The 17,456-nt window shown below is 42.3% G+C and overlaps 1 protein-coding gene across 1 annotated transcript; it reads left to right on the top strand.

Annotated features, from left to right (window-relative positions):
- The first annotated feature begins 6,511 nt into the window (after positions 1 to 6,511).
- On the top strand, positions 6,512 to 10,288 carry LOC119814064 (zinc finger protein 474). The gene is made up of 2 exons (XM_038329351.1): positions 6,512 to 6,686; positions 10,137 to 10,288. The coding sequence occupies exons 1-2, from the start codon at positions 6,512 to 6,514 to the stop codon at positions 10,286 to 10,288; spliced, it is 327 nt and encodes a 108-aa protein (XP_038185279.1).
- The last annotated feature ends 7,168 nt before the right edge of the window (positions 10,289 to 17,456 follow it).

Genomic DNA, 17,456 nt, shown 5'->3' on the forward strand with positions numbered 1-17,456 from the left:
TATCGCCCCTTCTAGCAATGATTCTCTTAATCTTTTCCACCAAACCATTTTTCTTATCTTTTTTTTCTCTTATCTTCATGGTGCTGTCAGAACTGTTAATTTTCATTGTAAAAATGAACCAATGGGGGCAAGTTATGTCTACATTGAATGTTCAGTTGCCTTCTGTGTTCACCAGACTTGCCCTAACCCATCCAACACCAGGTGCTCTCAGTGGAGACCAACAGAAAGCACATGAACAAAAAGAAAGGATGGTACATGGAAAATGATATTAGAAGTCCACCAGTGGCCAGTAAAGAGATTGAAAACATATGAACAGCTGGTGGATTCACGTTCGAGAAACACCTAAGAGCTTTCCCTAGAGCATCTCTGTCTATAGTCAGCCTGAATTGTCTGCCTATATTCCCCCTGAAAGAACCAGAGGAGAGCCTCAATGAGCCAACAGACACACCTACCTAGCAAATATTTCTTATTCTTGTGAAGCGCTTCACTCTGGATAGCACTCATGCAGAACCAGAGATTTGCTTTTTCAAAGGCAGCTCTACAAAAACTATCCGAGATGTTGACAGGAAAACTAGATCTAATCCTTTGCTCTCTACAGAGTTCAGCCTTGTGGGTGGCTCTTTGCCTTCCTTTGATTTCACTCGCAGCAGCTGGTTGGCCCTGGCAGGCTCCATGTGGATAGGGTTGCTGCCCTCCTATAACCTCTAGGGCGGCCTCCCACTGTTCCTGTCCGCTCTGCTGTGCCACGTCATCCAATGCTGTCTGTCACGCATTCAGCAAGAGGGGGCATGCTGCTGCTGACTCTGTCAAGATAGGGTCGTCCCTTCCTGGCCATGCTCTCCAGCTCCCCACCAGGCCATTTCCGCCTGTAAACACTGGAGAAAGAATTCAGCTAGTAAATCTTTGCTAATCAGGGTAATGACGTTGATCACAAGTCACAGATTGCTCAATGAAATTTCTGACTAACATTCGTGAAGTTAATGAAAAATAAAGTTATCTTATATCATTGTTCAGACCCACCCGGGAGCATTTTCTCCTCAGCCACAGTTGGCTTGCCTACACACCCCTAGAGTACGCCTTAGCAGGGAGATGCTTAAACCTAAGAGTATGGAGTACGTTTCAGGTCAGCTGAAGTTCGACCCCAAATACAGAACATAGGGGAAGCTCTCAAAAGACTAGTATCCCCTTTTATGGTGGTAATTTTCTCCCATGTCCTTTGCAGTTGTCTGCAGGGTGTTTTGGGGCCTCTGGGTCAGCCTGTTTGCTCACGACTTTCCCTTGCAGAGGAATCTTTATGACAATTTGATGTGAATGTCTTCACTTAGGAACTATGCCACTTAGTTTGCCTGTTAGGCGTGGTTAAATGCTGGATTTCCGTAAGGTTCCATACAGAATCTTAACAAATGAATTCTCCTCGAAGTAAAATGAACAACTTCTTATTTTTTCAGCTGAAAAACCCGCCTTTAATGAACCTTCCAAATGAATTAACATAGAAAGGAAGCATAGGGAACTTCGAGGTATCTCAAAAAGTTTGGCTTCTGCTTTATACTTTCTTGTATGTATTGAATTCCCTGCCTTCCAAGTTACTTCGCATGGGCTGTATGATTCTGCACGGCATGAACACATGACAAACACGCACCGGTTATTTCGATAAGCACAGTCTGTTGGTATCATTTACGAGTCAATAAAAATATTACACCTCAAATAAAATCCACATTTCTGGAAGGCGCTCTGATTTCACTTTTAATTGACCTCTTAATTTGCTGTTTAGTCTTCTAGGATCTATTTTGCTTCTGGTAGTCAGAAATCATAATGGTGAGTTTTTTTTGTGATCTTGTTTTGTGTTTTTCCCATTTCAGTAGACTGGCCAATAGCTGTGGCTAAAGGCAGGTTGATTCTAAAACATATATATTTTACGATGTTTTATTTTCTCAAAGGATAAAATAACATCCACTAGCCGGGCGGTGGTGGCGCACGCCTTTAATCCTAGCACTCGGGAGGCAGAGGCAGGTGGATCTCTGTGAGTTCGAGGCCAGCCTGGTCTACAAGAGCTAGTTCCAGGACAGGCTCTAGAAACTACAGGGAAACCCTGTCTCAAAAAAAAACAAAAAAAAAATTCGTTTAATTTGTTTCTATCTTCATTCCTCCTAGTCTTACTAACGAACATTTTGTTACATTTTACAGAGTGATGACTGCACCCTGCTAGAAGCCAAGAAGGAGAATTTCCAAAATTCTGGACAGGTCTTTTCTCTCCATGCCTCATTCCCTAAAATGAAAATTTGAACCTTTCTCTGTATTTTTTACCTAGAGTTTCATATCTTCAATATTCTTATTACGGACACTCGTAATAATCTAATACTCTAATCCTTTTATCCAAAATTTTCCTATTCAAAATATCCTTTTCTCTGTGAATAGTTCCCAAATCTCTTAACATTGAAGTGCAGGCCTACATTTCCTGTTTTGGCTGGGTTCACTGAAGTAAAATTCTATGGATAGGTCAGTCTCCTCGGGTCCAGAACACAGTGTTTTTCTCTCTCTTCAGTTTGCTATTGCTCATTTCTCCCTTTCTGTCCCTGGCTGTCATCTTGCAGAATAAAATATTGCCATTTCTGGTCCCATTATTTCCTCAGCTACAGAACAGTCATTTATTGGCTCTCAGTCATATTAGCCTGGTAGCCACAAACTACCAGGCTAATATCCCTGATGCACAATTACAGCTTAGTCAATGCTGAATGACCTGGATCACAGGAAAAATCCAGATCTCAGCATGGCTTTTTTTTTCTGGCTCTCCATGGCTCTGCAGCTTTTGCCTATCTGACTCAAGCTTCCTACACTGAACATAAGACATATCAGCTTTCTTTCTCTCAGTGGTTACACAGAATATTTTCCCCCATTCTTGCATGTTTGTGTTCATAGAAATGTGTTTCTCATAATACAAACTCAAAGTTGGATGTTGTTTTATTATCCAGTCTGGAAAATTTATCTCTGTTACTTTTATTCTAATTTTTATTCTTCTGGCTTTTGAGACAGAGTCTAGTTCTTTATCCTAGGCTGGACTCAGCTGCATTAGTAGCCTGGACTGGCCTTGAACTCACGGCAATCTTCCTATTTCAGCCTCACAGTTACTAAGATTGGGTGTGAGCCACCTTGCCCAGCAACATGTCTATTAAATGTGTTGTTTAATCTATTTATATTTACTGTGATTGTTGATTTCTTTTTCAGGGGGAAGAAAAAGACTTATTTAGATATACTGCAAGAGGCAGCAGGGTAAGCGGTAATAAGAGTACTTCCCCTAGCCAGTTATCGTATTTGACCTTATTTCTACATGTCTTCCTGTCTTCATGCTATTAATCACCACATTTTGGTGGGCTGGTGTTTTTGTTTCTTTTTTATTATTCTTCCTTCTTTAGAGATCAGGTAATTTATCACATCTTGGGTTTGTTGGCCATTTATCTATTAATTTTAGTTTCTCCCCTAGTATACCTGTGTATAGCACTACTGGCTACTATATACATTAAAATAAATACTTTGATTCATAACATAAATATTCAAAAACTATTTTAAGAAAAATATAATCAAATTAATAACAATTTTGATTTTTGTTCTACAATGTTTCCTTCCTTCCTTCCTTCCTTCCTTTCCTTTCCTTTCCTTTCCTTTCCTTTCCTTTTTTCAAGACAGGATTTCTCTATAGCTTTGGAGCCTATCCTGGATCTCACTCTAAAAACCAGGCTGGCCTTGAACTCACAGAGATCTGCCAGCTTCTGCCTCCCAAGTGCTGGGATTGAAGGATCTGGCTCACACTGTGCTTTTGATGACTATAATTTGTTTCATACATATTTACTACAATTCTGCTTTGGATATTTTGCCTCAAGCAGCCCCTTATCTGAGAGACTTAATATTCTATACAGCAAAGCTATGAATATTCCAAAACTTATTGACTGACCTATTTGTGCTTTATAGTATCCCCATTGTTCCTTACAGAACTAGACTATTTTCTGTTATTTCCTTTTGTCATTTAAAACTCCCTGTAGATGGAGACTGTGCTTTGTTTCCCAGCTGCCCAGACCCAAAATAATTTGACAGAAACTATATTAATTTCAACACTGTTTACCAATAACTTAGACATATTTCTAGCTTGCTCTTACATCTGAAATTAACCCATTCCTATTAATCTATGTATTACCATGGGGCTGTGACCTAGAGGTAAGGTTCTGGTGTCTGTCTCCTTTGGCAGCTACATGGTGTCTCCTTGACTCTGCCTATTCTCTCTTTATCTCTGTTTGGATTTCTTGCCTAGTTTTACTCTGCTAAGCCATTGGCAGAAACAGTTTTATTCATTATCCAATAAAAGCGACACATATGCATACAGAAGAACATCCCATATCAACTTCTCTCAAAAATTTTGACTCAATAAGTCTATAATAAATTCTTAACTGTTCCTCTGGTCAAAGACACCTTTATTTAAAGTTTTGAAGACTATTTTTACTGGAGTGAAATTTCAAATTGACATTGTCTTATAGTAGGATAATTTGTTTTGTTTTCTCTTATCATTTAAAAAAATGTCAGGTCATTATTTTGTGACCTCTGGCGTTTTTGTTTGTTTGTTTTTGTTTTTGTTCCTCCTGCAGAGAATCCTTGGAAGGAAATAAATGAAAAAGAAGGAAGCCTGTATAGTAATCAATAGATATGGCACAATTTTACTAAGGACTTCTGGAAAACTATATTAAATTAACCTTAGTGAATTATTTATTCACCCACTCTCATCTGTATTAGCTAATCCTGTTGTGATCAAATATCTGACAAGAAGCAATTTAATGGGTTGATTTCGGCTAAGATTAGCAGGTACCTTCTTCACTGACACACCCAGGGGTGTGTCTCCTAGGTGATTCTAAATCCAGTGACGTTGACAGTGAAGATTGTCACACAACCCTCTGCCAACCCAATACTGAACGTGTCACTTTCAAGCTGTGCCAGTCCACCCCGGCCTCAGGGGCTCTTACTTTTTCTGTGACAAAGAGTCACAGCAGCTTCAACACTGCTCAAAAGCCAAGTCTATGAGAGATTCCATAATCTCTTAACTGTGAGTCCTTGTAAAATAAAGCCACAAATCTCTAATATACAATGACAGACTACGCAGTCCTGTTCCAAAAGGGAGAAATGGGAATAACAAGTGAAGACTGGGCCAAAGAAACACTAAAATAAACAGGGCAAATCCCAGTCACTACAGCTCTATGTCCTGTCATCTAGAGATTATTTACTCTTACTTATTTAGCTTTTATTTATTTACGTGTGTGTGTGTGTGTGTGTGTGTGTGTGCCACAATGTATATATGAGGGTCAAAGGACAGCTTGTAGGAGTTGCTCCTCTCCTTCTAATGTGTGGGTTCCAGGGATCTAACTCAGGTTCATCAGGTTTGGTGGAGAACCCTTGTATCCATTGCGTCCTCTCGTCTCCCACTCTGAGGCTCCTTATGATGTCGTATGAGATGCCAGACACAATCCAGATTTAGAGTGTCTTCCCTCCTCAGTGGAAACCCCTACAAATACATTCTCAGAGGTGTGTCTCCTGGGTGATTCCAAATCCAGTCGAGCTGTCAATAAAGACCACAGTGAAGAGGTTGGGTGTGTATCTGCCAACTTGATCCAGTAGTTTTGCCTGTAGTCACTCTAACTCCAGACTCAGAAGCAGAGGGGGAGGTACTTACAGTAGAAAGAAGCTGACGTGAGAGAATGTGCTTAGGCCTAAATTACCTGTCCTCTGATGGCACTTTCATCATCAGTTATGCTGGCACATTAGATCCTGGTGTTACTGAGAGGAGAATTCTAGCCTCACTTCCCGTTGCATCTCCCAGAATTATAATTCAGATGTAAGGGTTAAAAAATTCATCTTATGCCGGGCGGTGGTGGCGCACGCCTTTAATCCCAGCACTTGGGAGGCAGAGGCAGGCGGATCTCTGAGTTCGAGGCCAGCCTGGTCTACAAGAGCTAGTTCCAGGACAGGCTCTAGAAACTACAGGGAAACCCTGTCTCGAAAAACCAAAAAAAAAAAAAAAATTCATCTTATAAACCACAATGAAAATGAAATTACAGACAATACACTATGAAGACTTCTGGTTGGCCCTTTTTTATTCCCTTCTAAACTCATATCCACTCATGAAACGGCACAGTTTGATGTCTTTACTGCCAAAGATGTGAAATTCACTAGAGTTTTCAAAAATGAGTTTTATTTTTTATTTGTGTGTCTGTGTGTGTGTGTGTGTGTGTGTGTGTGTGTGTGTGTGTGTGTGTGTGTATGCCTGTGGAATCCAGAAGGTGTTGGCTACACTGGAGTTATAGGCAGCTGCGACTTGCCGGGAACTGAATTCGGTTCCTCTGCAAGAGCAACAAATACTCTTAACCACTAAGCTACCTCTCCAGCCCTGATAGCTGGAATTAAAAAAATTAATTTTCAAATAAAATGTCCACAACTATCCTTTATCTAATGGGTTTTGTATCATTTTCAGCCAACAATGACGAGGCGTCCGCCGACAGTTGTTTGTTACATATGTGGTCGTGAGTATGGGACCAAATCTATCAGCATCCATGAGCCACAGTGTCTGAAAAAATGGCATAATGAGAACAATTTGTTGTCTAAAGAACTAAGGAGACCAGAACCGAAAAAACCAGAAGTAAGAGCCATTACGGGTAAGTTCTTACAAAAAAAAAAAATCAGAAACTTAACCATATTTTCTTACTAGTTCTGTCATCTGAAATCAGCAGCACTTACTATCCTAAACGAAGTGGATTGGGTTTTTAACAGACATTCTGGAATATCTTTCCAGTCTTGTTTTCAGAGGCTGAGACATAAAGACAGTATGTCCTGGCAACACCTTGGGAGAGGGACCCATGGGAATTTACCATGTTTTCTTAGAGTTATTTTTTACATATTATCACACATCATATTTTTAAAATCATGACGCTTAAAGATGCTTGGGACTCCTCACAGCCTTGTTTTCATTTATAAATGTGTCTTGATTTCCTCGTGGCGCAGGAGTCCCCAACTCAGCTACTAGGAGGGTCTACTAGTCAGGTTACAAGGCTGCAGAAAGCGTTTCCTCCACGAACAAAAATGAAAGGCGCCCTCATCCAGCTGCTGCTGTCCTTGAGAAATGCAGCCCAAGATATCTGTGTTTTCCAATACATGTAAATGAAACTAGAAATCTAGACATCTGGATGGAATGTCCAGATTTTTTTCAATCAATAATTTATAAATTTATAAAGTACTGTGTAACCCAAGTGAACATGGAGCTGTTCTGTCTCATATGAAGGTCACAGGGTGCTGTGTGAACAGAGTTGAAAAGAAAAAAATTGTATTATATAAATTATATATTATTACATATAATAGTATATATTATATGCTATTTTACTATTTTATATTACATATAAAATACAAGGCATACATACAAGTATAATGTATAATAGTTATATTACAATTATATATTATAATGCCATGATAATATATATTATAGGTTATATATGTATGTACATATGTACGCATATAATACCTATACTTATATATAATTACATATTTACATATAATATATTTCAATAAGTTTAATATAATAATTATACCATATTACATACATATAATGATCTATTATGGTAATATGTATAATTATATGTATATTTATGTTATATAATAGACATTGTATGTTATATAGTATATCATATATATGATGTTTTATGTTGTGTGTGTAAATATATGTACACACTTGCCATGCAAGCTGTCTCAATTATTATATTTCTATCATTAATGTTTTTCTCATTTGATTTTCTCATTCCTTAACAGTTATCTTTTATTTATTTAAGAGAAACATTGTTCAAGTATTTTCCCTATGTAGCCAAAGCTACTGCTCCGGCTGCTTGGCATTGGCTAGATCACGGCACTCCTTAATTTGTGATCCAAGAAGAGTATTACCTTCATAGAGCGAAATCTAGATTGTTATAATAAGTTCTTGTTGCTATTGAAACCCAGCTATTCACAACCCTTAGCAAAAAAGGGACTTTGTATAGAGGTTGGAAAAGAATTCAAAATGAGCATCTTGGGGCTCGAGAGATGGCTCAGAGGTAAGGAACACGGCTGCCCTTGACAGAGGACCTGGGCTCTCTTCCCTTCATCCACATGGTGGCTCACAACCATCCACAACTCCAGTTCTATGCGTGCTGACACCCTCCTCTGACTTCCTGAGGCATCACGAACACGTGTGGTACACAGACGTACATGGAGGCAAAACACCATACACGTAAAGTAAAATTTTTTAAAAAGGAAAAAGAAAGCACCCGCCCACTGAAATAATAGTATTTGTCTCTAGAGAGACTACGCATTTCACTGCTTCCCGAGAGCTTCCCATACGGGATCCAAAGTAACTGTTCCCAGTGCTCTGCATCATCTTCCTCTGCTGATCTTTTGATCACATCGCTAGAAGTGAGAATAGCTTGAAATTCCCTGGAAGGGGCTGCCTCACTGCTGGCCGCTGTTGACAGAGAGAAAGGGTAGATAGGTCCTATCATTTCATTCGCCTACAGTTTCCCTCTTGGCTTCATTTTTATCTCTGAAGGTGCCCCTCTCCTCTAGGTAAGAGAATTGACTTCCACTCGCACACACTCAGTGCAGTTACAGAGTTCAAATCACTCTTTTCCTGGATCCGCAGTCAAAGCCCTATGCAGAAGCATTGCAATGAGTCAGCGCTACCCTTTCCTCTACAGGGTTTGCGAGGCACTCACAACACACATTGATGTGCTGGAGGGAGGACTCAGCCAGAAGGGCACATGCTGCTCTTGCAGGGGCCCTGAGTTCACGTCCCTGCACCCAAGTCTAGCAGCTCCCAGCTGCCTGTAATTCCAGCTACGGGGCATCCAGTGTCTCTAACCCCCGAAGGAACCTGTATTCATGTGTACATACCCACACACGGATACATACACACACAATTAAGAATAAGAAGCCGGGTGGTGGTGGCGCATGCCTTTAATCCCAGCACTCGGGAGGCAGAGGCAGGTGGATCTCTGAGTTCGAGGCCAGCCTGGTCTACAAGAGCTAGTTCCAGGACAAGCTCTGGAAACTACAGGGAAACCCTGTCTCGAAAAACAAAACAAAACAAACAAACAAAAAAATAAGAATAAGAGCAAATCTTTAAATATGCATTCATAATCTGTATAATAGCGAGACTTGTTTTATCTAAAGGTAAAATGCACTGGGTTGAAATCTCCATGAAAAGGAGGCATGCTAAGGATCTAAAGGTTTGTTATGGCTGTGTGAGCCATTAAGATAGAAATCAAATGAACATAGCCTAGTGTTTTAATGAAGTAATACATTTTGAGTGCCCGGCCACATTCGCGGGGCCTATTTTGGAAGATTCTAGGACACAGTCAATTTAATGTACTAAAGTCATTCTATTTAAATAAGGCTTATTAAAGTTAAAGCCCACATTGTTCCTCTAAAGCAAAGCCATATGCTTTTTCTCTTCCGTACCCAGCCAAAAATGATTACACATTTCTCAGCTCTTTTTGTTTTCTTAAGGACACTTCTTTCCCTCAACTTGTTTGCATTCTTCATTTTAATTAGTGAAAAAGAGCATCTGAGTTTATGACCACGAAAGGATGATGTTTTTTAGGGTACAATTCATTTTAAACTCACTTTCAGTTTGTCAGTTCGGGCTCTGCAAACCTTCCAGCAAAGATTGCATAAGATGAAAACACAAACATGCCCGCTGCAAGCTTATATTTAGAACCAACAGAAAGAAAGCCAAACGTTGTATTCGCAAGATAACAGCATATAAGCAAGGATGTTAATGATTAGTGAAGAGTGCGTATCATAACAAGAAACTATGCCTTTCCATTTTCATATCCAAAGCGTAAAAAGCCTCCAGTTCGTAGCTAACTCCTTTCAACCCCTGCAAGAATGCTCAACACTTTATTTACTGTTATTAATTTCTGCCCGAGTCACATGATTTGCTTGCAAGTGCCAGTCCAGAGGTATTTCCTGCGACTGGTTTCCATAAATAGAAGAACATGTTTCCCTAGAATGGAAACTAACACATTTTACCTTTCCATTCTACTTTTTAAAAAATGTTTCCCTTCTTCCCTTCCTTTTTGCAGCCAAAGGGTTCTATGATCTTGATGCCTTAAACGAAGCTGCTTGGACAAGTGCCCAGAGCCAATTGGTTCCCTGCAACGTTTGTGGGCGGACCTTCCTGCCAGACAGACTGATTGTTCACCAGCGATCTTGTAAACCTAAAGCCGCCAAGTAAAGCCCTCCCCTCAGCACTGAGTTTACAGGAGTGAATGCTTTCAGAGGGGAGGAAGGTTTCCTAGGGAGGAGAAGAGGGAGGTGGGGAGAGGATGCACAGAGAACTAGAGTTGAGGGAGTGCTGGCCCAGCCCTGAAGGCCTAGCTCTGGGCAGAGGCAGCCAGGTTCAGTCCTGCCTTTAGAGGATCATGTCACACTTTTGTCAGGCGGAATTACTAGCAACTGGCTTATCATCAAAATTGTTGCCAGTTTTCTCCCATTCTAGTTTCCTCAACAAGGTTGTTGTTCCTCAGAGTGAGGCCTGTACCGGGCAAATGGAGGCTGAAAACGGCAATTCGAGGTGACTCTAGGTTGTAGGCAAAATACATTTCCTTCCTCGTCCCTTGCTTTCTGATCCAGGGATCCTTTTACACTGAGTTACTGATTGAGAAATTTCTTTTCCCTCTAGAGTCATTTGACAGGATACATAAGCTTAAAGGGGCCGAGGCTATAAAAGGAACCGTATTTAACTCTTCCACTGATTTTAACAGCAAGAACAGCTGCTGAGGTACTGCCTAGCCAATAGCGTCAGCATCATGTGTCAGGAGACCTCGGCTACACAATTCGTCAGAAAGGGTGGAGGCTAGCTCCTTCCTCCTGCGGAGGTCTAGCAAGCGTTCTTTATGCCTTCTTTGGGTTTTATAGGTTCTTCATTGTTGATTCTAAAAGTCTGCCAGGAAGTTCTCTGCCTCCCCACCCAGGCCCACGCACCGTTAAGTGGATTGTGAAAGAACTTTGTATTTTAGAGTCCTTGAATGTGTTTTAATCCAGGCGGGGCTCCCCTAGAAGGAGGCCTGTGGCCAGAGAGGTGCTCTGCCCAAGAAACTCTGCTCTCCCAGGCAGTGTGGCTTTGCCTAGACTCCCAGCATTCTACTTGGGATCTTTGTTCATGATTGGGCTGAATTCCAAGACCAGGAGGACCCACCGGCTTCCTGCAATCCCTGCCTTCATGAATTTAAAAGCAAGGCCAGTTAGAAATTCATGGGCAAATTCATTCAACCTAATATTTTGGTCCTACATCTACTTATTATCTGGGGTTGGGTAGTATAATTGTGCTAATCGTTCTGTTTTCTTTTCTGTCTGCCAAAGGAAGCAGATGAACTTTTTGAAAGGCCCAGAGATCTCTGAAACAGGAATCTTGTGGAAGAGTTGGCATTCAGTGATTCATAGTTGATGGCTCCTTTATTTCAGCTTGTTAACCTAACTGAGGGAATGTGGCATAGTTGAGCATTCTGTGGGGACAGGAACTGTGTTAAGGGCTTTGTATACTGTGGCCTATGTACATCTTAGATCAGCTCCCACAAGTAGATGGGAGTTGTGTTTATTTTACAAATCGGAGAACTAATACTTAGACTAAACAGCTGATTTGGGAGCGCACTAAGATTGAGTTAAGCAACCGAATAAAGAAACAAACTTGGTTTTTGTTGAGCTTTCGAACCTATTGCTGTTTATGACAAATATCATCACCATAAAATGATGATTATCCATGCAAATATAAATGATCCAACAGAGGAGACATTTCTCTCACAGTGTCGAGGAACTAAAGCAAACAAGAATCTTGGCACACTTGGCATTCTCCTGCTGATCTGGATTTCTCTTAGGTGGAGGTGAAGATGAAACTTCCAAGTAGGTCACGCAGAGATTTCTGAAAGATATTTTGGTGTTTTGCTAATGTTCCAGGAATAAAGCGGGAGGGGAGCATAGGTAGAGCAAGCATTCTGGCCTCGACTCTGAAGGGAGCTTCAGCTAAGCATCATAGAGAGATTCACGGGCAGAGCCAAATAACAGCAGCTGTTTCTACATTTAGACGAATTAAGTCTGTGAGTCTCTGAACTGTTTGAAAACAAAGGGCTCATCCAGGCATTATCGCATCCTAAGAGACATGTGAACAGGCTTGAAAAGCCATCAAGGAACTTACTGTGAGGATTCCACATATGGTTTCACCTCAGCTGGTCCTCAAATGTTCCATGGAGTTAAACACAGAGAAAGCTCAGTTGTAATGACATCATCCTCAGGTTCTGGTCCATTATGAAGTCAAGTTATCAAATCTCCCCATGAGTAGGAATGAGCTCACCAGATCTCTGCCAAATAGCCCCTCACTCTGGTAAGTTCACATCTGTTGAGGATCTATGAAGTTCTCAAAAGAAAATTGCTTCTTTAACAATGGTTGGCGCCTTCACGACTCAAGAATGCGAACCTTGATATGGTTTCCATGGTAATCCCCTACATGCTGAAGAAGAACTAGTAGATAAGGATACTTAGTTCTCCATTATCCCAGGTAGTTTTTGATACAAGCTACAAGTGCCTTCTTCACTCTGTTACCTAGTGCTGTATAAACTTCATTTGAATAATCTTCTGTGAGATCATGGGGAAGATTTCAGGATTTCTTGATGATCCTTTACATATCAAATTTACATAAAAGTTACAGGTCTGTTCTACCAAAAGGTAAATGACAAGTGTGTTGTCATAAGGGGCATCGCTACTATATGTAGCCACTTAAACCCTTTATATCCATTATAGGGGCTCTGCAGGCAGCTACCTCATAGTATTTTTGTAACAAGTATTTCCAGATGATGTTTCAAGGTGATTCCCTGCTATGTGGCTTTGATTTGAGGAACACCGGTCTCAGTTCCTTTGTAGAAAAAAGAAGCCCTGTCCACAGTTGGAGCTATGAATAACAAAGAGGTATCAGAGTCCAGTGTCTTCTGCTTCCTGAAAGCAGGCCTTGAACTTTCTGTTCTTGCCTGTTTCTTCTTTTTGCTTGTGTCTAAGACCAACTGGTATGGCTTGAATCTCCTATCGTGTCCAGGCAGGAAGCTTAGCCCTTTCCTTCCCCTACCCAGAGAGGTCCTTCCCCTAGCTTGGCAGCAAGCCATCTTTTCTTATCACTTGCCTTTCGTACAGATTTGCTATCTGGCTCATACAAACAGTTGGCCCTGCCCTCTTTCTGTAGCAAGAGATAAAAAGTAAGGCTTTCCCTGCACTTGGAAGAAATAATCACAAATGAAAAGCAGTTGGGCTTCCAGCATTTCAGACAATGCACCCTGATCATACTCTCTTCCCATTTCTCCCAGATCTGCCCTCCAACCCTTGTGCTACCCTCCAGAAAAAAAAAAAAAAAAAAAATAACAAATCTAGTTTTTGTTACCCATATACTCACTGGAATATGGTCAAACACCCAGTGGCCCCGTTAGAGAAAACGGAGTGCTTCCCCTGTCCCCAGAAGCCATCAGCTGTGAAGAACTTCACTTCAACATCTTTATCATAGTTTTTAAAGACTCTCTTCAATCCCCTCTTGTCTGCATGTTTTTTTTTGGGGGGGGGGGAGGAGGGAAACGAGGAAGTTGTCACAGAAGTCTTAAACGTCTCCTCAGTTATGAATCTGCAGCCATCCATAACACGGCAAAAGACGCTTCCTTGCCCATAGCAACCAAAGGCATTTTAGGGCACGGACACCAGTCCAGCGTCATGAACATCCACATGGCTTCTGGCTGCAGTAGGGATCTTGGATACCACAACATGGCTTCCAGAGGCAGCACAAATCACAGATAATCTGCACAGTGGCACGGACCATGAAAACCTTTCCAGGAGGCTTACTCCAGAAAAATGAACCATCCTTCATCTTGGGTGTCTTGTTTTTTGTTCAGAAGCAGTGGCGTGTGCTGCATGGGTGGGTGGGTGGGATGTAGGGGAAGGATGGTCAACACCTGTGCAGGTTCTAGGCTGGCCTGTAATCTCCTGCAGCAGCACAGCCGTGCAAGCAACCCCAAGCGGCCACAGAGTGGAGGTAAAGCCCCAGAAATGAGGTGAGGCAGGCCCAGAGGTGACGTGAACCTCCCTGCCGCTGCTCCCATACCTGTCACTGCCATGTTGTATTTCTAGTTCCCCTTCTCTCCCTAGTGCGCAGCTCCTTTCCGCCATCTTCTTTTCAAGTTCCATAAAACCACTCTTTAAAAACATCTTTCCATAACCCCTGCCTTTTAAAAACTGTTCCAGAGATATTGTGTACTCTGCAGGCTCCCCACAAAGCCTCCGTGGGTCTCTCAGGCTCCGTGGAGCCGTCCCAAGGCTTCGAGGCTGCTGGATGTTGCCACCATCATGACTCTCCCAATATCTGAACTTGGTCCTTAGTTGGTGAAACTCACTGGGAAGTGTTAGGAGGTGGAGACTTGCTGAAGGAAGCATGCCACTAGTGTTAGGATTCCTTCCGGCATCTGTATTGGCTCCTGCTTGGGGTCCTGACAGGATACTTCCTCAGCTGTAGCCACTAAGAGCACCTCCTGTGCAGATTCACTATGTTCCGTTTTAAAAAGTAGGCCTTGCCCACCTCCCATCTCTCTCCTCTGCTCTCCTATGTTCTCCTCTGTTCTCCTCCCCTCTCCTGTCCCTTCCCCTCCCCTCTCCTCTCCTCTTCTGCTCTTCCTGTCACCAGAGGCCAGTCTCCCCACTCCCCTCCCCCCTTTTCCCATTCCCTTTTTCTAATTTAAAAAAAAATAAACCTCCATGTGAACATTGTCACATGGTGTCTTTCTCTTTCCTGGCATATTTTAAATTGCAACAGCTGGGGATGTGAGAGCAAACGCTAACTTCCAATTTGCTCTCTCTCTCTGCTTCTCGTTTGTATTTGAAAACGTGAGCACTCAGCCTCCTGCTCTGGCTGCCATGCTTCTCCACCATAATGGGAACTTATCCCTCAGGAACGGGGAGTCTAAATAAATTCTTTCTTAAGATGTCCTGGTCATCATGATGTAGCGCAGCAACAGAAAAGTAAGTAATACAGCACCTACGCAGCATAAGGTAGAAGCCCACGCTGATCTCTCCAATCCACAAGGAAGAATCCTCTACTAAGAGACAACTAAACAACACTCCCTGGGCAGAAATGCAGGAACTGCTGAGTGGGCAAACCATCAAAGCAATTTGAAGGATACGGAAGGAGTGGACAAAGACTGCAGATTTGTTGATTGATACATTAGCAAGCAGTAAATTTACCTTGGGCATTTCACTTCTGTGTCTCAGCTTTGAAGCTTCCCTCTGTGGCCCCTCCATTGTTCTCACCAGTGGCCCCACTTCAGCTGTGTACTCCACAACTGCCCAGACTTTGCTTTTGTTGGAGGAAAATATAAATACTCCATGCTCCAGGTATTCTTCCGTATGAATTCTCTGTGTAGCTGTGAGCTAATTATCTAACGGAACCATGCAAGAAGGGGGATTTATTTGGACTTCTAATGTAGGGGCATTAGAACATCAAAGCAAAGAAGGCACAGAGTTTACATCACCACACCTAGGAAGCAGAGGAGATGGTGAGAAGTGTACAGGAATAAGAACTCACCCCTAACGATCTGCTTCCCCCACCTTGACCCCATGTCCTAATGTCCTAACATTCCCAAACGTCCCGAAATAGCCCAGCTACCTGGGAACTATACTTTAGCAAGTGAGGCTGTAGGGGCAACTCCATATTCAAATTATAACATCCTTCCCCCGGCCCCCAAAGGCTCTCCTGATCTCATCTCATAATGAGCACGGTCTTAACGATTCCTCTGTTGTTCAAAAGCTCAGATTCAAAGTCACTTCTGAGTCTCAAGACAAACTATTACCTGTAAGCTTCTATAAAAATCCACAGTAAAAATACCCATGGCACAGAGGACACATTTCCATTTCAAATGGGAGGAGCGAGGGCATGGTAAGGAGAAATGGGACCAAAGCAGGGCTGGAAACCAGCAAGGCAACTATCAAATCAGATAGCTCCATCTGTGGCATGAAGACCATGTATTATCAGCACTCAACCCGGAAGGAGCTTGTGCAGCCTTGTCTCTGACTGGACATTCTCAGCACATATATCCTCTCTTCGAAGACGGCTGTGCTCATTGCCTGTGACCATCCATGACCCATATTTCTAACCTCTCTGATACTCTGGGGTCTCAAATAAAAGATTTCAACTTCACAGCTTCATCTACTGTCTTGTCTGGGGCTATGGACAGGAATCCTAACCCTGGCAGAGTGCTGTGATTCTCAGCCTCTTTTGAACTGGGCGTGAGAGCATCCATGACCCTATAATTCTCGCATCCTGAACAGGTGAAGAACCAGGAGCACACATTCTGCCTTCAGCTTGTGCGCCATTTCACACACGTGCACCTGCCCAGGCATGGCTGCTGTATCTTCTGTGTAGAGAGGACACGTGGTAGCGCTCTCTTCTCAGGGAAACATCTTTTAAATGAGTTTATACTTTATTCATGCAGCCTGTAAGGAGTGTTTTCTAGCCATTTCCTGACATGTTTCCAAGGCATCTTTTCTATTGTCCCAGTGCCTTTTAAAATTACTTCCCTTACCACCCCTTTGTGTGTCTGGTGGGGAGGGGGCACAGAGAAAGAGACTATTGTGTAGCAGTTTCCTCCTAGGTTAAGCTCTTTCATCCTGGAGGGAAGCTCCTTAAGATATAGGATGTTCACAAGGAGGTAAAACAACAGAATATTCTAAGGGGAAGGTGAAACATTCCATCTTACAGGGAAATCTATTAAGTTTATGAAGTAAATAATTCAATGGTTTCAGGAAGTCTCTGAAACTGACCAACTTTACTAGGAGACACAAGAGAGAGAGAGAGAGAGAGAGAGAGAGAGAGAGAGAGAGAGGCAGTCAAGCATATTTAAGTTGTAAGGACTGCGGAGAGACAGATTCGATGAGTTAGCATGGAAGAGCCTCAGAGAAACTGAGCTATCTAGAAAGGCCACTCTCCACGCTGCTGAGCTGCCTGCATACTGTGTACAGTGCTCCAGGTTTCTAGCTCTCGTGAGCTTCCACCAATGCAGGGATAAGATTTGGGCCATTTCTGCTTCCAGTAGTAACCCACACATATACCTGTAAGTAACCCAATAAAGCTCAGTAGTTCACCAAGCTGAACTTTAGTGATATTCATACTTTGGTTTGTCATTAGTTTTCTGTCTGGGGCGAATAGATGTTAGTTCATGTGACTGTGGGAATAAAGTCACACCTGACCATGGCATGGTACCTGTGTGGTGGTCATGACAACTTGTAGATGTTGGTATTACCCATCACATCCAGAGCTCCCACCCGCTGTCAGCGTTCAGGCAACCATTCAAGGCATTAGCACGTCCAGGTCCTATGGCCACACATGC

Source organism: Arvicola amphibius, chromosome 5 (genome assembly GCF_903992535.2).
Source record: "Arvicola amphibius chromosome 5, mArvAmp1.2, whole genome shotgun sequence".
Lineage (NCBI taxonomy): Eukaryota > Metazoa > Chordata > Mammalia > Rodentia > Cricetidae > Arvicola > Arvicola amphibius.